General features: G+C 47.6%; 1 protein-coding gene across 5 annotated transcripts in view; it reads right to left on the bottom strand.

Annotated features, from left to right (window-relative positions):
• WDR81 (WD repeat domain 81) overlaps positions 1-19,347 on the bottom strand; it is a 62,185-nt gene that overhangs the window by 9,489 nt on the left and 33,349 nt on the right. For 4 of the 5 annotated variants that reach the window (XM_085859691.1, XM_085859688.1, XM_085859689.1 and 1 more), the window contains 8 exons: positions 17,587-17,821; positions 17,286-17,393; positions 16,997-17,187; positions 13,329-13,513; positions 13,069-13,222; positions 10,404-10,545; positions 6,007-6,240; positions 744-982 (listed from right to left, as the gene is read on the bottom strand). In XM_085859691.1, coding sequence (XP_085715817.1) covers positions 744-982; positions 6,007-6,240; positions 10,404-10,545; positions 13,069-13,222; positions 13,329-13,513; positions 16,997-17,187; positions 17,286-17,393; positions 17,587-17,821 — 1,488 coding nt within the window. The remainder of the gene's footprint in view (positions 1-743; positions 983-6,006; positions 6,241-10,403; positions 10,546-13,068; positions 13,223-13,328; positions 13,514-16,996; positions 17,188-17,285; positions 17,394-17,586; positions 17,822-19,347) is intronic. The other variant, XR_015052424.1, reaches the window with a different exon arrangement.

Genomic DNA, 19,347 nt, shown 5'->3' with positions numbered 1-19,347 from the left:
TGGCGACCACTGTCGGTTAAACGACCCGCCGGCTCACGGAGTTATCCGAGCGACGGCCGACAATTCCGGGGAGTTTTGTGGGAGACGACGCAAACCTCCCCCACCTATTGGTCGTTCTCGCCACTGACCCCTGGCCCACAACAGTGTTTTGCATTGATTTGTTTAATTTTTGTCTCTGATGTCATATACTCCCTTGTTCAAGATTACTTTGGTTGTTGTAAGTTGACAAATAAACTCCTGTGAATTTATTATATATATCAAACAACTTTTAGTCCAATTGCCTATAAGGAGTTATTTCCCCTAATGTTTCTGGAGTTACTTCCACTTCAAATCAATCACTCGCTTCCACTCGCCAAGGAGAAAAATTTGGAGTTATCACTTCACTCGCCTGCATTTTGCTCATGCCGAGCTCTGTCACGTATGCACAAAGGAAGGTGAAGGTAAGAGGGCAGGAATGGAAGGATTGATGTGGTAGAGAGGGGGGGAAGGGGTTCAAAACTGACATTTTTGCTTACGTAATATGTAAAATCCTCCCAATTCTGAAGCAAATTAAAATTCACTTACATTGGAAATAGCTTACAATGAGAACTTGACTTGCTTTGAACGTTCCTCAATTATGCATTTGCAAAACCGAGAGCATCAGAACAATAAAGACAAAACAAGATTTGTCAGAAGCAAGTTGTGTGACTGCATGTCGATTGGTCGACCTGCATTTTGTGGTGACCATGAGGATGCTACCTCACCTGCAGCTTGACCTGATTAAAGTTGAAATGCCCCTGCGTACAACTCAGGCCAATATCGTATTGCCAGTGGGCCAGCCAGTTACCAGCCAGTACACGCTCACTTGGTCGCAGTTCCTGCTTTACAAGTCCATCAGCAGGGGCCTGGCTGGGCGTGCCAGACAAACTCATGCTAAGCACAGAATACGAGTTACTGAGCTGGCTCAGACGGACAGCCACTGTTTCACAGTCTCCAGTTGGACCTGAAACAAAGATGCACACTCATGGTTGTCAAGCCAATACAATAAGACTGAAAAGTTGGACTTCCACTTCGGGTTTTGATTTGCACGTGCTGGTGAAAATCTGAGCTCTCGTTTCTACCTCTCCAAAGTGAGTGTTCATGTTCAAGGGTCTTCGTTGAGGTGTTGCTGTTCTATCCCATGCAATATTTCATGTTAATTAGTTTGTTGTTTGTGATATTCATTTAGTTTTGTTCAATGCCTGACGTGGCCTTTCCTCGGATAGAAAGTGTGAAAATTCTGTCTCAGTGTTCCTCCTCTTGCTTCCTTCTTCCCAGATATCTTGCTTCTCCATCCTCAACATGATCCCATTTCCTATCACTTCAATTTTTTTTTTTTTTAACTCTATGGTTCTCACTGCAACTTGAATTTCCTTATACTTCTGGTTCTACACCCCACCCCACCCCCACCCCTTTTTTTTCTCCAAACGGAATCTACATAAAATACAAATCATCTTCCTTTAAAAGCAATTAAAATCTTTTTTTATGCATTTCAACCCTTGTATCTCCTTCAGAGATGCTACACACCCTTACGGCTTCTCTCTTGTTCCTCCATCTCTCGATTTCCCCTAAATTTTTTTTTTTTTTGTATACCTTGGTCGAGGCTCGTATGAGAGCTAACACACAACTCACAGCAAGGAGGCATGAGACAAGAGGGGCGGGAGTGGAAGGGACAAAACAGTGGGGAACAGACACATTAGGTGAACTGTGGAAGGGAGAGGGATGGGGATGGGACAGGGAACATGGCGAAGAGAAGATGGACATTTCAGGGACTTTCAGGAAGGAAAGCAGGAGAAATGAAGGAAGTGGGCTTGGGTGGATTATCGGGGGTAGAAAAGATCGAGGATTTGGATGGGGGAAGATAAGAGGTGGTGGTGAACAGCTGTTTTGAAAGCCTGGAGGGAAGAATGGGAAAGAATAGAGTGAGGAAGTTTATTCCAAAGGCGGGAAAAAGAGGAATGAAAGAGTGAAGATGAGCAGTGATTCGTGATTTTGGTAGTTTTACCAGAAGGGGGTTGTTGGCGGACCTTGAGCGCCCTGTGGAAATGTGGTGGGGACAAATCGCAGAGAGAGCAGGGGGGGCAAGGCTGGAGAGGAGTCGGTAGAAGACAGAAAGACCACCGACCAACCTGCGGTGATTGAGTGAGAGGCCCAAAGACTCAGCTTCATTGCGGGAGATGCCGATGATCTTAAATGCCCTGGTTTCGACAGCGTGAAGCCGAGAAAGGTGGGAGGCAGGAGCACCAGCCCAGAGGGGAGAGCAGTACTCCATCAGGCTACGGACAAAAGCTTTGTAAGTGGTCAGGAGCTCAAGAGGGCCGAGGAAGGACGAAGCACGACGGAGGATTCCCAGTCGGCGACTGGCTTTTGAGGCGAGGTTGGAAATGTGACTTTCCCAGGAAAGGTAATGGCAGATAGTGAGACCTAGAAGCTTGAAGGCAAAGACTTCTTCCAGAGGATTGTTGAGAAAGTGGATGGGGGGGTTTTGTAAACGGTCCTTTCGAAGAGACATAGTGAGAGTGTGAGATTTGTCTGGATTGAAAGACATGTTCCACGTGTTGGACCAGTTTGTGATTTTATCCAGATCTGCAGTGAGCGACGAAGCTGCTGCTTGCCGGTCTGAGGGATGACAGATGGTACGGCAGAGGGTGGAGTCGTCGGCAAAGAGAAATAGAGGATTTTCCAGAGAGTCCGAGAGATCATTGATGAAAACCAGAAAAAGAACAGGGCCCAGAACGCTACCTTGAGGATAGCGTATTTTCCTACAAATATCTCCTGCTCTTCCTCTGCTCAAATTTTTTCACTTGATCATATGCTTGTGAAAGTCAACATTTCTCTGGTAGTCTCAGGCAGCTGCCTCAATCGTGGCGAGTCTGGCAGTTCACTCAGCCATCTTTCTTCAGGACTGGTCTCCCAAATCTACTGCCCCTGATGTTAACTCAGCCTGGGAATTCTTCCACATCAACCTGCTATCTGTGTCTCTGTATCTCTTGCACAGATTCATCCCATCTAGTCTTCAATAATTATTGTACCCCTTTTTCTGCCTATGGTACACTGAATTTGCTAAACCAAGAGCATCAGAAGACAGTTGCTCTGAAACAACTTTCCTTCTCTTCCTGGAAGACTAATCCGACCGAAGGAAATCTCAGTGCATTCAAAAAAGTCTGCAACAAGTGTGTGTCCACTCTCAGGTGAGCCAGAAGACAACATCTGTCCAACCTCAAGAATTAACTTTCAAACTTGTCTCCCTCCTCTAAAACCTGGTTGTACCTTGCTAAGTCTCTCCCTGGAGTATGCTCCCCTCCCATCCCTTCCCTCTCTTAAAATGGCACCACAACCGACTACGCTCAAGAGAAGACCGAATGCCTCAATTCTGTGTTTGCTTACAAATATTTGAAATAAGTCTTTCAATCCTGACAAATCTCATACTTTCACTATCTCTCTCCAAACGGCCAGTCTGGCAAACCCTCCTTCATACATTATAAAAGGGGAACCCAAATGCAATTTCTTTTTCTTCTGAAAAACCATTGAGAATCATTAATCATGGTCTAAATTGAAGGGAAAAAAAATGTAGAATTTTTTTTTTTTTTGCCAATCAGTGTCGAAAAAAGCCCAAGTATCGATTTTCGATCTCGCCAGTGACGTCACGTCTGGAAGCTATATTGATACGAATGGTGGTTTACAGAGAGAAACAGTGCATGTTGAGTTCGGATTGCGATACCGATCCCACCGTTGTTACCAACACTTGATGGCTCTCAGAATGTTGAAACTGATCATTGGGATGTTGAAGAAACTGTTGGAGACAAAATTGGTGATGGAAACGCTTTCGGGGGAATTGTGGAGCCGCATCGTTTCGAGCCTTGGGCGAGTGATTCAGAGGAAGTTGAAGTGTTGGTGAAGATGAAAACGCTGGTCACATGATCACGTCAGCTCGATAGGATTTGATTTTCCATCCAATTAACCATTTATAAGGGAGGGATTTTGTATTAATTGATAAATCGGTTTATATAGTATATTAAACCGAGCAGAAATACCCATCATCACCCAACAGCACGGGCACCACCCAGCACACTCAGACATCGTGGACAAAATGGGTGACGAATGCTTTGTCCCACCGTCGCAAGCTGACCAGGTAGGTGTATTGTATGTTACAGGACGGTCCCGTGTCATACTTTTCCAGGTTGGCATTTGTGTCCGTGCCATGTCCCACCGTCATGCCCGTGAGGTGTCGATATCCATCCCCAGTGGAAGGGACAGGAGGGGGGTGGTGGTGGGTATTGTGGAGGTGATGATTGTGGAGGAGGGGGGGTGTAGGATGGCAGTGCGTATTGTGTGGTGATGGTTGGTGGCGGGGGGAGCGTTGTGGAGGGGGAAACCCTGAAAGTTTCAGAATCCTCGGCCAAATCCTCTCGGAGGAGTATATGATACATACGTACTTTCTCTCCACTATAAATAGACGGTGGTTCATTCGATTTGTAGAAATTTGTGTTGATAATAGATAAATATTTTTCTGGTGCTCTTGAACTGCCATGCAATGGCAACAGGTATTTGATTCACCGCTGAAATTGACCGTGTACATGTGCCAGTATCTGGGAAGAGATGGTGTTACAGTTTTGAGCGACGGCCGTTTCTTCTGCTTAATTGTGGCAGATAACCACAGGATCTTGCTATCTCTGTTGTTTCATAACAGTGCCCTGTAGCATGTTCCGAGCACAAAAGCGAACATTTTCTCAGCATGATCCACATTCGGGTATTTGACAAACCTCGTCCAATTTATGGCAAACTTAGGGTCTTACGGCTGTTGGCGGAGCATGAAACAGTCTCGGTTTGTATTACCACAATAAACGAAGATGCGTTGACTCGGTATATTTGTGGAAAATAGAAAATTATTTGCCGTTTCAGTTAAATCGTACCACGATGTAATCTGTGCACAGTACGGATCTGGTGGTCACCTTCTGTGTGTGATGTCATGGCTAATCTGAATAATAATAATAATAATAATAATAATAATAATAATAATAATAATAATAATAATGATTGACTTTTAATTGGAAATTTACATACTTTATAATTTGGAAATTGGAAAACGACCATATCTATTTTGTGGGGTATCAAGAGATCGATTAGCGTTGAGGTGGTCTGAGCATTTGGGTTCCCCTTTAACAATCCTCTTGAGGAAGTTCAGTCATTCAAACTCCTGGGTCTCACTATCAACCATGATCTTTCTTGGACAAACCACATTTCAAAGTTTGCCTCCGAAGCCATCCACCGACTGGACCAACAGCTCAGTCGTACAAAATCCTTCCATGGCACTCCTGAATTGCTATCCACTGACAAGGCTTTCATCCACAGCTTGATGGCTCACTGTTCTCCCCTCTGCGCTGGCTCCCCTGTTTCACATCGTGCACAGCTTGACGCAATGGAAGCCAAGGTCTTCGTGATCATTGGAATCTCCCATAATGAAGCTGAGTCTATACCTTCACTATCACAGACAGATGGGTGATCTGTCTGTCTGTCTTCTACCACCTCCTTTCTGATCTTGCATCCTCTGCTCTTTCCATGCTTTGTCCACCCAGGTTTCCTCAGGCCACACACGGTCGACCATCAACCCCTTCTGGTGAAACTACCTGAATCCAGGATCACTGCTCACCTTCATTCATTTGTTCCAGCAATGAACCAACTTCCACATTCTCTTCAATCTCATTCTTCCCTCCAGGTCTTCATCACATCTCCCCTCGTTAACCCCCACCCCACCCAAATACCTCTTGTCCACCACATCCATTGTTTGTCCAAGTCTGCCTGCATCTTGGCCTTCAACTCTGCTGTTGGTGTCCCCCCCCCTCTCTCTCTCTCCTGTTGCATCCTGATCCATTTCAGTATACTAGTACAAGCTCTTTAATGAGCCTCGACTATGTGTACAAAAAAAAGCAATTCATGATGGAACCCACGATTGAAAGCATTGAAAAATTAACAGAAGCAAAATAGTACCTGATCTTATCTGGATGCGATTTCCCACCGAAAAGCCCCCGAAGCTGCCAAACTCATCACTGTTCACCAGGATGCTGGAGCTTTGGGTCGTGGTATCAGTACCCAAAACCGGCTCTTCGGGTACGTCAATCACCGGAGGGGTGTCAGACATACAGAGGAGCTCTTGCTCATATTGACTACTCAGCTGGCACACAAGATCCCGATTTGGAATGCTTTCCTCGATGCTGCCATTTCCTGCAAAGAGGAAGCAAAAATAGAGTGCATTCAAGGCCGACTGCGATTGAACGACTGAATATGTGTTCGATGACCAGAACACTGGGTTACAGCCACGCGTTATGGTTTCCCCACGAGCTGATGCAGTACAAAACGTTCGTCACATCATCTTGTGATCAATTCAATTTAAATTCCAAATCAAAAACACTGCCATTATAATCATGAGAATTAAAACAAGTTTGAAGAATACATAAAATGAAAAAGTCAAAAGATGTGGTATCAAGCTAAAACATACTAAAATGAGTATGTTGAGAACATGGTGGAACATTATCAAATTGAAAACTGCTTGGCCCATTTCCCTCATACATTTCATACGTGCTCGGGGTACCCAGGTTCAGGTCGTGGGCACAAAATAAATCCCCTTGCACCCCCACCCCAGGGGTTGGAGACGACTTGCAATTTTTGCCTGTACATGCAGCATAAATGAGTGCCAGCATGCTGTTACACTGCGTCGAAGTGGTGACCCGTCCAGGATTGTGCCCAATAGCCAAGGAGACTGCTTGGGCAGCACCCACGCTCTGCACAGAGTATGGTCCCATTGGATGTAGTGTTACGAATTTGGAAGCCTTTTGCACACAGACAGACAGCAGTCCCCAAGTTTAGTTATCTGAATAAGTATGTGTTAATAGTTAGAATCCTTCCTTCTGTCCAATGGGAATTACATGTGTGCTACGAATTATTGTATAGTCAGGTTTATTACATACTCTACATCAGCAACTACAACGACAATAATAGCGCGCCGTCCTGCACTCGACCCGGTCACTATTACGCACGTGTTTTTGGCTGAGGACGTGGGCGGAGCCATCGTCGCCTCGGGTCGAAGCTCCGTTCCGAGGAGGAACAGAGAGCGTTTCCTGCAGCCAATGAGCAGAGGGCGAGCACCACACGCGCGCCCCAGCCAATCGGGAGGCCGCCACGAGTCGCCCGACAACCCACCGTCCAATCGGGAGGCGGCCACGAGTCGCCCGACAACCCACCGTCCAATCGGGAGGCGGCCACGAGTCGCCCGACAACCCACCGTCCAATCGGGAGGCGGCCACGAGTCGCCCGACAACCCACCGTCCAATCGGGAGGCGGCCACGAGTCGCCCGACAACCCACCGTCCAATCGGGAGGCGAGTGGTGGGGAGAATAAGCTCCTCCTACCAAAAGAAGAAGAGTGTGGTGGTCGTGGCAGGAGCGTTCTGCAGACGGTGTGGTCGTGGCAGGAGCGTTCTGCAGACGGTGTGGTCGTGGCAGGAGCGTTCTGCAGACGGTGTGGTCGTGGCAGGAGCGTTCTGCAGACGGTGTGGTCGTGGCAGGAGCGTTCTGCAGACGGTGTGGTCGTGGCAGGAGCGTTCTGCAGACGGTGTGGTCGTGGCAGGAGCGTTCTGCAGACGGTGTGGTCGTGGCAGGAGCGTTCTGCAGACGGTGTGGTCGTGGCAGGAGCGTTCTGCAGACGGTGTGGTCGTGGCAGGAGCGTTCTGCAGACGGTGTGGTCGTGGCAGGAGCGTTCTGCAGACGGTGTGGTCGTGGCAGGAGCGTTCTGCAGACGGTGTGGTCGTGGCAGGAGCGTTCTGCAGACGGTGTGGTCGTGGCAGGAGCGTTCTGCAGACGGTGTGGTCGTGGCAGGAGCGTTCTGCAGACGGTGTGGTCGTGGCAGGAGCGTTCTGCAGACGGTGTGGTCGTGGCAGGAGCGTTCTGCAGACGGTGTGGTCGTGGCAGGAGCGTTCTGCAGACGGTGTGGTCGTGGCAGGAGCGTTCTGCAGACGGTGTGGTCGTGGCAGGAGCGTTCTGCAGACGGTGTGGTCGTGGCAGGAGCGTTCTGCAGACGGTGTGGTCGTGGCAGGAGCGTTCTGCAGACGGTGTGGTCGTGGCAGGAGCGTTCTGCAGACGGTGTGGTCGTGGCAGGAGCGTTCTGCAGACGGTGTGGTCGTGGCAGGAGCGTTCTGCAGACGGTGTGGTCGTGGCAGGAGCGTTCTGCAGACGGTGTGGTCGTGGCAGGAGCGTTCTGCAGACGGTGTGGTCGTGGCAGGAGCGTTCTGCAGACGGTGTGGTCGTGGCAGGAGCGTTCTGCAGACGGTGTGGTCGTGGCAGGAGCGTTCTGCAGACGGTGTGGTCGTGGCAGGAGCGTTCTGCAGACGGTGTGGTCGTGGCAGGAGCGTTCTGCAGACGGTGTGGTCGTGGCAGGAGCGTTCTGCAGACGGTGTGGTCGTGGCAGGAGCGTTCTGCAGACGGTGTGGTCGTGGCAGGAGCGTTCTGCAGACGGTGTGGTCGTGGCAGGAGCGTTCTGCAGACGGTGTGGTCGTGGCAGGAGCGTTCTGCAGACGGTGTGGTCGTGGCAGGAGCGTTCTGCAGACGGTGTGGTCGTGGCAGGAGCGTTCTGCAGACGGTGTGGTCGTGGCAGGAGCGTTCTGCAGACGGTGTGGTCGTGGCAGGAGCGTTCTGCAGACGGTGTGGTCGTGGCAGGAGCGTTCTGCAGACGGTGTGGTCGTGGCAGGAGCGTTCTGCAGACGGTGTGGTCGTGGCAGGAGCGTTCTGCAGACGGTGTGGTCGTGGCAGGAGCGTTCTGCAGACGGTGTGGTCGTGGCAGGAGCGTTCTGCAGACGGTGTGGTCGTGGCAGGAGCGTTCTGCAGACGGTGTGGTCGTGGCAGGAGCGTTCTGCAGACGGTGTGGTCGTGGCAGGAGCGTTCTGCAGACGGTGTGGTCGTGGCAGGAGCGTTCTGCAGACGGTGTGGTCGTGGCAGGAGCGTTCTGCAGACGGTGTGGTCGTGGCAGGAGCGTTCTGCAGACGGTGTGGTCGTGGCAGGAGCGTTCTGCAGACGGTGTGGTCGTGGCAGGAGCGTTCTGCAGACGGTGTGGTCGTGGCAGGAGCGTTCTGCAGACGGTGGTGATCGTGGTTGAGTGGCCTCGTTCGTGAACCGCGGACTTGGAGGCGTGGGTTCAGGTCCCACCGTGGTAGTCTCGCAGTCGGTGTGGCCGCACGAAGCGGACAGGTACCCCGGCCTGGCTTGACAGAGATAGACCCACAGGGTCCATTGTGTGTGTGTGTGTGTGTGTGTGTGTGTGTGTGTGTGTGTGTGTGTGTGTGTGTGTGTGTGTGTGTGTGTGTGTGTGTGTGTGTGTGTGTGTGTGTGTGTGTGTGTGTGTGTGTGTGTGTGTGTGTGTGTGTGTGTGTGGTGCCGTCCTGCAAGTAGAATTGTTTAAGTGCCTTGTACATACCTGCATTCTTTTTATTCGGTTAACTCTGCCTTATTGCGTGCTCCCTTCCCCATTATAAATAAATATCCCTTTTGTGAAATGTTCCAGCTCGTTTCTGTTTTCCTTTCATTGGCTTAGCACACAGTGTGTGTTGAGAAATAGCGAGGCAGTAAATTGTTCATTTGGACCGACAGGCCTTGGTTACCTCCGCTCGGGTTACACACGGTTCGGGCACAGTAACGGCTCGTTCTGCTCGAGGTCCGTCGAGGGTGTGAATTTCCCGGTAGCTTTGCCGCGTGGGAAATTAGGTATATTGAAGTCTGGCAATTGACCCTACCCCCACGCGGTTGAATTATTGGCGATTCATGGTCCAGTAAGTGACCCGTGCCTTTCGGACTTATCCCAGAGTCACGACCTAAATTCCGGGTGTTCGGTGGGAGATGACTCCACTGCTCCACCTAGTGGCCGTTTATCGCCACCGATACCCGGCCCCACAACAGTATGCAGCATAGTCCAAGTAGTTTAACCACTGACTTTTGACAGAGGGACGGGGTATTGAAGGTGGAGAAACAAAGCCAATTGTGGAAGAAAAAAAAATCCACCAAGTTAGAGTGTGCATCTATATTTGTGCAACTTTGTTGGTACCTTCATAAAACAATCACTTTTGTCCACAAGTATGTCCAGAGGAATACTAATCGCCAGTGAAAATGATCATACTTCATATGAAAAGACACCAATTCTCCATATGTATACATTTGTCGATAAAAACGTGTACACTTCCACTTTCCTCTCCTACGCTTTGCTTTAGTACTAGCAATTTTCACCTGAAGACATGGCATAGTGCAAATGATTCCATGATGACATATAATCACTGCTGGATGGGGTGTGGGTATTACTGGTTTATAAAACTGGTATCAGAGGTGGGAATGGTAACAGGAGCTTACCAAGCAAGCAAAGGAAAGGCACATAAGCAGCACTGGCCAGTTCAGGGTTGAACACCTTCCTCATTTCTTCCATCCCTGGATGCTCATTGTCTGCTTCACCCATACCGTGTTCATCACGCACCATACACTGGTCACCTTTACCCTACAGTGGAGAAAGATGAAAATCACCGATGACAGGTTACACAATGTCCTTTCAGAAAGACCATCCACCGTTTTTCCTATGCTCATCGTTCAAGACACTAAAATTCCCTGTTTTCTCCACCCCAACCCAAAATCCCCAAAGGATCAACGTCGTTTCCACCCAATCTTCAGTCCACAACCTATGCCCACCACACATTTTGGTTTTCAAGACAATGTGCTATTAACAAAAGAGAAACCAGAAATGTTGGTGAAGAGACTTTCACTTCATGCAATATTTATAATCCCCTAAAATGAACAACAACCATTAAGCAGAAAACTTAGCAAATGGGAAACTGTTTTTTTTTAATCCTGGAAAAGTCATTGCACTGAACCAGTAGGATAGGTTGGTCAATGCATGGAGATCAAATGGTACCAACGGATTGGAAATGAATTGGGCTTTTTTGTCTTTTATTTTATTTTAATTGTATACCTTGTCGAGGCTCGGATGAGAGCGAACACACAACGCACAGCAAGGGGGGCATGAGACAAGAGGGGTGGGAGTGGGAAGGACAAAACAGTGGGGAACAGAGACATTACGAGATCTGTGGAAGGGAGAGGGGTGGGGCGAGGAACACGGGGAATACAAGATGGAGATTACAGGGACTTTCAGGAAGGAAAGCAGGAAATTTGAAGGAGGTGGGTTTGGGGTGGATTAACGGGGGTAGAAAAGATCGAGGATTTGGATGGGGGAAGATAAGAGGTGGTTGTAAATAGCTGTTTTGGAGGCCTGGAGGGAAGAATCGGATTGAAGAGTGTGTGGGAGTTTATTCCAATGGCGGGAAAAAAGAGGAATGAAAGAGTGAAGGTGAGCAGCGATTCGTGATTTTGGTAGTTTTACCAGAAGGGGGTTGTTGGCGGACCTTGAGCACCCTGCGGAAATATGGTGGGGACAAATCGCAGACAGAGCAAGGGGGGGGGAGGTGGTGGTGTGTTGTGGCGTCAATTAGATAGGGATTAAGGATAAATTCCCTCAGTATGTAATGCCACCCTGTGACTTTTCCCTATGTTTTTGTGTTACAAACCATGGAAAAATTGCGTTTTTATAACATGACCAAGCCGACAAGAAGCCCCACCTCCAAGCGTGACGGAAGGCGAAGTCACGCCCCCGAGGCTGATTATTGATGGGCGTGCCGTCAGTTGGAGACAGGTGATCAGAGGATGGGGAAGCAGCTCGTAGCAAGGAGGAACGCACGAGAGCGGAGTGAGGGACACACGCGGTCGAGAGGAAGTAGCTAGGAGATGGCCTGAAAGAAAAGGGCTTTTTGGCTGGCTTTCCTTTGATGCATGAAGAAGACGGCACGGTTCTCGTATTCGTGCTGAGGCAATTTGGCTCGCATGGTGAAGCAAGATGCCGGCCATCGACTCTTGGCTGGTCGTATGAGATGGGCCTCGAAGCCTCGTGTATGTCAATGAAGGGGACGGCACCATTCTCAGCCGCACGGAGTCTCTGAGCCTTGGTGTTGAATACCGCTCACAAATTATCCGACATACGTTTGTCCTGCTCCGAGAGAGCAACTTTTCGCCACTTTGCGCGCGTCTGCACGTGCAAATAGAAGCGCCTTGATGCCACGTTCCACAAAGACCATCTCTGCACCAAGCTAAGTGCCAGAATAAAGGAAGGATTCGCCTTTATTTTGTTTCCCCTTGTCTGTATTTAAGTCTGTGTGGAGAGGATTTATATACTTCACATTATTATAATTACCTTTTGAATTAATGTCCCTTGCAAACATTTGTCTATTTTCAATAAATGTCACGGTTACTTTAAGTTTCTGTGTCCGTGTATTTGTCGTGGGGTTCGAGTATAAACCCCCGTGCTGTCCTTCCCCATGCCTCTGTCGCTTAGCCATTGCACCCTGACCCTCCCGCACACGTTATCTCCGAGGATCAACGTGTCCACCTCCTAATAAGGAAAACCACTTGGCTATACAAGCTGGCGATGTTAACCGCCTGCCACCACTATTTGGGTCGGAGGATTAAGCTGGACCGCCATCTCCGCGACAAGAGCTTTACCCCACTCAAGCCATTTCCATAACATGATATATATATATATATATATATATATATATATATATATATATATATATATATATATATATATATATATATATATATATATATACATACACATACACACATCTGTCAGCAAATATAAACTGTTGCTTCGCTGGTGGGGATATTAAAGGTGGGGGGGGAGGGGGAGAAAGCGGGAAGGAGAGAGAGAGGAAGGGAGGCAGGGAAAGCTCGGAGGGGGGGGGGAGAACAACACCTCACCAAATGTTGCTATGCACTGTGGGAGGGATGGGTGTGAGGAAGGGCGTGTGTGAGAAAGTCGAGGGGAGAAGGGTGGGGTTGGCAAAGAGAATGTCATACTTAATGACCGAGAAAAAAAAACAAACACACACACACACACACACACACACACACACACACACACACACACACACACACACACACACACACACACACACACACACACTTAACGAACCTCCATTGCAATGGAAAATCCCTGAAAAAATGCACTCAGAGCCTCAGACATATGCCTCTGGACAGAGTCAACGCCAATCCGGAGACATATCAGCATCATCAGACTCATGGACTTCTGACACAGCACAGAGCGGCATTGCACACCACTGGGAAAGCTGCAAACACAAACACACCCACAATCATCATTTAATCATCCAGCCATTAATTCCACCCCACCCCCCAAGCATGAAGATTTTCCATCCAACTTGGTCTCTGTCAAACCTAATCCTGGAAGAGGTGAAAACACGCAGGATGGGCAGCAAGACATCATGAATGATGCACCACAGGCAGTCGATGAGAGCCACGTCAGATAGATATGGAACTATGCACTGGAGAAGCACCACGGCACCGAGCAAGCCGGCCTCCCGCTTGTGGTTCAGCTTTGATGCACCGCTACAGCAAGATACCTGTGGCACGTGCCGACGTACAAAAGCTTAAGGCAGTGAACAAAGCAACGCTGTTCCACCGACCTCTTCAATGTAGTCAACGTTTCTACATTATTATCAACCAATTGTTGATCAAAATGTCAATCTGCACTTTCAAATGACTAATCCACACTACAGACTTCATAAGATGGCATTATGTCCAGCACACCATTATGGCATTACATCTAGCTCTAGGCCAGGCCTTTACAGTGGTGTATTAGTCAGGATAGAATTACATTTTGCAACATGAGGAAAAAAAAATATAGAAATAAAAAGATGCAACATCTGATCCCTGGGAATATAAAATGAATTAATGATGTTGTTTTTTGGTGAATGTGCAAATAACTAAAATTAACGCTGGGTTGTTAGCAGTAAACAAAAATTTTCTGAAATAGAAAAAAAACTAAAGGGCACTCTGACGTCATGACATGCCAGATATGCCTCCGCTCACATTATTACATCATTATACATACTTGTACCTAGTTTGATTTCAAATCCCTGAACCCAGATTCATCCGATCAGGTTGATATTGTTACGGCTGTGGAAATTCGCATTACACCATGAAGGGCCCGTAGGTGAGATATCTCTAAGTACATGTGTAGTTAGCCCCAAATCCGTTGTCTAGAGGGAATTTATGTGATTCATTCGGGCTGCGACGCTTTGAGTTAGGCGTTTTTCTGTTCTATCTTTATTTTGAACCAACCACGTCTCAACCGCCATCACACAACAACCACCAACCACAACGCCGCTTCACAACAACCACAACCACACCTGCCTCTCAACAACCACGCCATCCTCACCACTCCACCAGCAACCGTCAACATCTCCACGAACACAAAAGGGGAACAACAACTCCCACCCCGATTTCCCTGGTAAACAAGAATGACGGTTGGAACTCAACTCCCACCCCGATTTCTCTGGTGGAATGTCCCCCCCCCCACCCTCCCGCGTGCCGCGAAGGGAGGGGCGGGGTGCCAGGGAAATAAAAGGGCGCACAGAGGCGCCGCTGAGGGGAGGTCAGGTCAGGGCGGTCGGTGAGAGTGTCAGTGTCAGTCGGCGGTTCATGGTCTTCTGCCCGTCTGGGTCTTGGAGAAGCAGTCCGTAGAGCGACCCGCTCTTTGGAGCTTGCAGTCGGTGGAGAGTCCGGACGTCGCGGAGGGAACGTGGACTGGAGGCGCCGCTCTGCCAGCTGTGTCGCGCGGACCTGCGCTTTCGTACAAGGAGCGCCAGAGAGAGCTCGCCCACCATCGCACCGCGAGGGTGCAGGAAACCTGCAACACTCTCGTGGGACTTGTTCAGTCTGCCAAGTCCCACGGGCCCCGTCTGCCCCCTTGTCTACGATGTTGGCTTCTTTCCCTTGCTTTTGAGTAAATGTGTGTTGGCGCCGTCTGTAAAGTAGAACTGTATGTGTTGCCGTGTGTACGCGTATTCGGTTTAACCCTTGCTTTCGCTTTATATGTGCATTTTGATTATTGTGGCTGTATATACGTGCTTTCCGTGTGCCGCGGAATAAATGTGCGTCGTGTTGAACTGTTTTCCCGTTTCGCTTCGTCTCCTTCCTTTTAATTGACCCTCCATCCTGCTTCACGTAAAGGGTTCGTAGTGGGCTTAATACGCCCGGTAATTAATCGGAACCGTCGAGGCCGACGATAACACCGCTCGGTTATCACTGTAGCACGGAACGGACCGCTTAAGCGGTTCGTGTCCGGAGTCGGCCTATGGCGTGGTGCGATCGCCCGGTCAACCATTCGCACAGGTACTGAGGAAGATCGAATTTGGCGAGCAACCCTATCCTGCGCGGGTGGGCAATTGGCACGATCGTGATGAGGTTAAACCCCCACCCGTGACGAGCTCCCGGCGTTGGTCCGAGAGGGTAACGACTGAATTGTCCGTCCGGTGGGCGACGTGCCGCGATTCGAGTCACGTGGCCGTCCACACGCCGACGGGCACGAATTCGCAACAATATATTCCCCATGACTACGACATCAAAACTGACGTTTCACGTCAATTGATGAAGCGGTTCAATTTATTTTATTTTTTTAAGATTTTCGTTAAATCCAAAAAAGCTGCCAGACCATGTGACCTATTCAATTATTCATGAACACCGATATCCCCAAGGCTTGGGGAACGTGTGGGTGAAGTTTCCCCTCGATCTGTCAAGTCGTTCTGGAGAAGATGATTTTTAAAAGTTTATTCTTGAAAAAAAATCATAGCTGCCAAACCATGTGACTGATGACATCACAGGTGGAGAACTTTTTGTTCCTCCTGGATAAGTGATCATACCTGTAATATTTCACCTTGAACTGTTCAGCCGTTTTGGAGATGATTTTGGAAGGTTTTTATGTTAGAAAAAAATACGGCTGCCGAACCATGTGACCGATGTCACACACACACACACACACACACACACACACACACACACACACACACACACACACACACACACACACACACACACACACACACACACACACACACACACACACACACACACACTTTAGCCCGAGATGATGACCTTCAATTTTCATGCTGATCGGATAAAGCATTCGACATAAGCAATTATGACTTCATAATGACTCCACCTATGACATCATCAAAAAATATATATAAAAACAAAAATCACACTCGTTTCCCATGACGAGTACTTGACATGTTCCAAGTTTCAAATTTTTCCATGGAGGTGCTTCGTAGAGACAGGAGTCCAAAGTTTTTCCTTTTTTTTCCAACATTGCTGCCACACATGACCTACGACATAATTATCATTCAAACCTTCCACATGAGTCGTCGCACCTCTGGTGAAAACTGTGTGTCAATTGGATAAGCGGTTGCAGAGAAAACAGAGAAAATTAGCATGAACGGGCGGACACAACTACGTACAAGTACAACCTGAAAACGTAATGCCACCGGCGACTTCGTCAGCAGAGGCATAAAAACTGCAAATATTGGCCGTCAATAAATTGTATTGGTTAGTCAAACATGACTTGTATATGTTCAACCAGTTACCGAAGAAACTGGTTCAATGCTAGTTAAGGTTAAAGTAAAGCGATACGTCCAACATCAACCCAGCAGGAGCAACTTCATGTGCCTTTCAATCTCGGTAAAAAGAAATTAACCTTTAGCTTTTCAATCATTGCAAATGAGTAAAATCTTTGGGTGACATTTCAATGACGGTTGTATAAAAACAACATTTTTAATCGATTCGTCCGGTTGATAGGACAAATGGTAAATCTTTCAACCAACCATGCCGTTATAGTGCTCACGAAGCTTTCAATAGCCCGCTCTATGGAAATCCTTATAGCCATTTACTTCATCAGCTCTTGTAGCTTTCATTCGTACTCTTAAAAAATATGAGGCAAATCAAGCAGTTTGTAACAAAAACAGTGATTCTCAAGGTACCGCTAGAACAGTTCATACTGTGCAACATAAAACTTCCACACTGGCGTGTACGCACAATTAACAACTCACAAGGTAAGAGATGTGTGGGATGTATTGCAGAGTGAGCACTGGTTCACCGTAAGTGAACGCCAGGTGAATAAGGCAATGTAAAACAGGCTCAGCATGCCGATCTCCGGAAACCCGCTGTGCCTGGTATGCCATCGTACCGACTTGGCTTTCTCCATCCATCTCCTCACAAAGGTACTGGTGCTTGTCAGACCCTGCGGGAGACAAACTTGGTGACAATATTGTCGAGAGAGTGCCTCAACCCAAATCGATTACCGATGGCCTACGCTGATATTTTCAACTGCAATCCCACCGAGATAACAAAATGAGAGGATGCGAAGTAGTGTCCGAGCCACATATTTGGAAGAAAGGGTTGGACCCAGCCGTCCAATCTGTGTCCGCACCATTGAACAAGCCGTCCCTGGGAAAAACAAAACACCAGATATCCAATGTCGAACTCATATTTGTTTATTAAAAGGACAGAAAACTGTCTACCATGCTTACAATATTCGTTTCCTTCCAAGTAACAAACCATCAAATGAGCTTTCATTGGAGTTCAAATACTGTATTAAACCCTTACACAACAGAAAAAAAGAAATTTGAAACATCCGTACGAATTAGCTTCTTGATGTCGCTGTTGGAAATATCTTGAGGTTCTGCAGTTTCTCCATTTTCTTCTACATCCACTGCACACGATGGTTCACCGGGGAACATGGCACTTGCTTCCACGTATGTGTCTTGTGCATCTGTTTCCATGTCAGTGTGCCCTTCTACTTCGCCATTCCCCATTAGAGGTCCTCCATCATTTTCATTGCCCAGTTCTAAATTGACACCAACATCCTTTTCTGCCTGTAGGGCAGAAGCAATTGTCAGTTTATAGTGATCGATGGGAATTTGCTGAATTACAATGAAAGGTGAGAATAAAAGGCATATTCAGGAGTGAGAGCAGAACAGAAAGAGCTACAGGAGAAACAACAGAAGAGGAACATGGCGAGAAGGAACAAAAGGAGAAAGATGATTAAGAGCAACATGACCAATACAATGAAAAGGGAAAAGAGAGAGACAGAGAGAAAGAGACAGAGAGAAAGAGACAGAGAGAAAGACAGAGAGAAAGAGACTGGAGAAAGAGACAGAGAGAAAAAAGACAGAGAGAGGAACTGGAGAGTCCATGGAACACCAGACCCCACGCTGTCTTGAAAAACAAAGACATGGGTGTGTGGTCTACGAGCGGAAAATTTGACTGTTCGTGATGACGTAAAATGCTGTAATCTTTTGTCCAAATACTGCTAAACGGAAGGGTTTTGAAAAAGCGAGATGTGTTCTAGTGTTCAAGTATATCATCAAGTTGAAATAAAATAAAGGTTTTGAAAGGTCGTCGAAAATTTATTTTGGCAGTTTACTGCTGTTGATGCAGCGTCTTTTACATCACCTTATTTAATACGTCACAATCATTATTCGTGCCTGTTGTACGTTTCCTTAATGATGTTCTTAAATGATTTTAAATTTTGTTTGACTGACAGACAGGCAGACAGACAGGAAAATAAAATGATCTTTCTCTCTCTGCACATTTGCAATCGGGACGAAATTAGAGTCAAAGTTCCGTGTTCCGTATTTTCCGGTGTATAAACCGCGGCTGTGTACGTCACCCTCAAAACAAATGAATACATTGATCATTTTATTTTCTGATCTCGATCTAAATATGTTTGTACATTAACTTAGTACGGAGGAAAGTGACGGAGGTATCAACATGCTTCCTTCCATGTCCGCTTAATTTTGTCTAACAGTCTTATTCTCATTTCAAAGAAGTTGAAGAGAGGGGAGAGGGCAGCAAGAAGTCTTTATTTTTCTTTCTTATTTATTTAATATGATAAAAGAGGATTTATTTTTGTTCCGAGAAAAAGGAAGAAAAGAGATTCATACCGGTATCATCCATATTTCTTGTGGATTAGTAGCCCCAAAAAGGGCCGTTTGCGTTTGATGAAGCTTTTCAGCGAAACCCCGGGAACTCCTCGTCAAAGACGGCAAGTAACTCCTTTTGCGAATCATGGTAGAGCGAATCCACATCGCTGTCACCATCATTTTCATCCTCCTCCGACCAAACGATGTCGTCCTCTGTGCTGTTCATGTTGTTGGAGATGCAGCATTTCAGAAATGCTCGCTTGATGATGTCCGACGGCATCTCCTCCCACACCTTGATGATCCAGCCACAGATCACTGGAAGGTTGATCTTTCTCATCCTCCCGATGAACGCCGGCAGTCTCCCAGTAAACATAACGCTCACCCAACGTAGCGACGGGGGTAATGGTGAAAGTTCAACCAAGATGCATGTGGCCAATGCTCGTCAGAACCGGGGTCGAAAATCCCGGTGGGAAACA

The sequence above is a fragment of the Eptatretus burgeri genome, chromosome 16 (genome assembly GCF_056783735.1).
Source record: "Eptatretus burgeri isolate ZD-2024b chromosome 16, Ebu_testis_v1, whole genome shotgun sequence".
Taxonomy (NCBI): Eukaryota; Metazoa; Chordata; class Myxini; order Myxiniformes; family Myxinidae; genus Eptatretus; species Eptatretus burgeri.
Note: the sequence above shows the minus strand (reverse complement) of the source record. Positions and strands in the feature narration are given on the sequence as shown.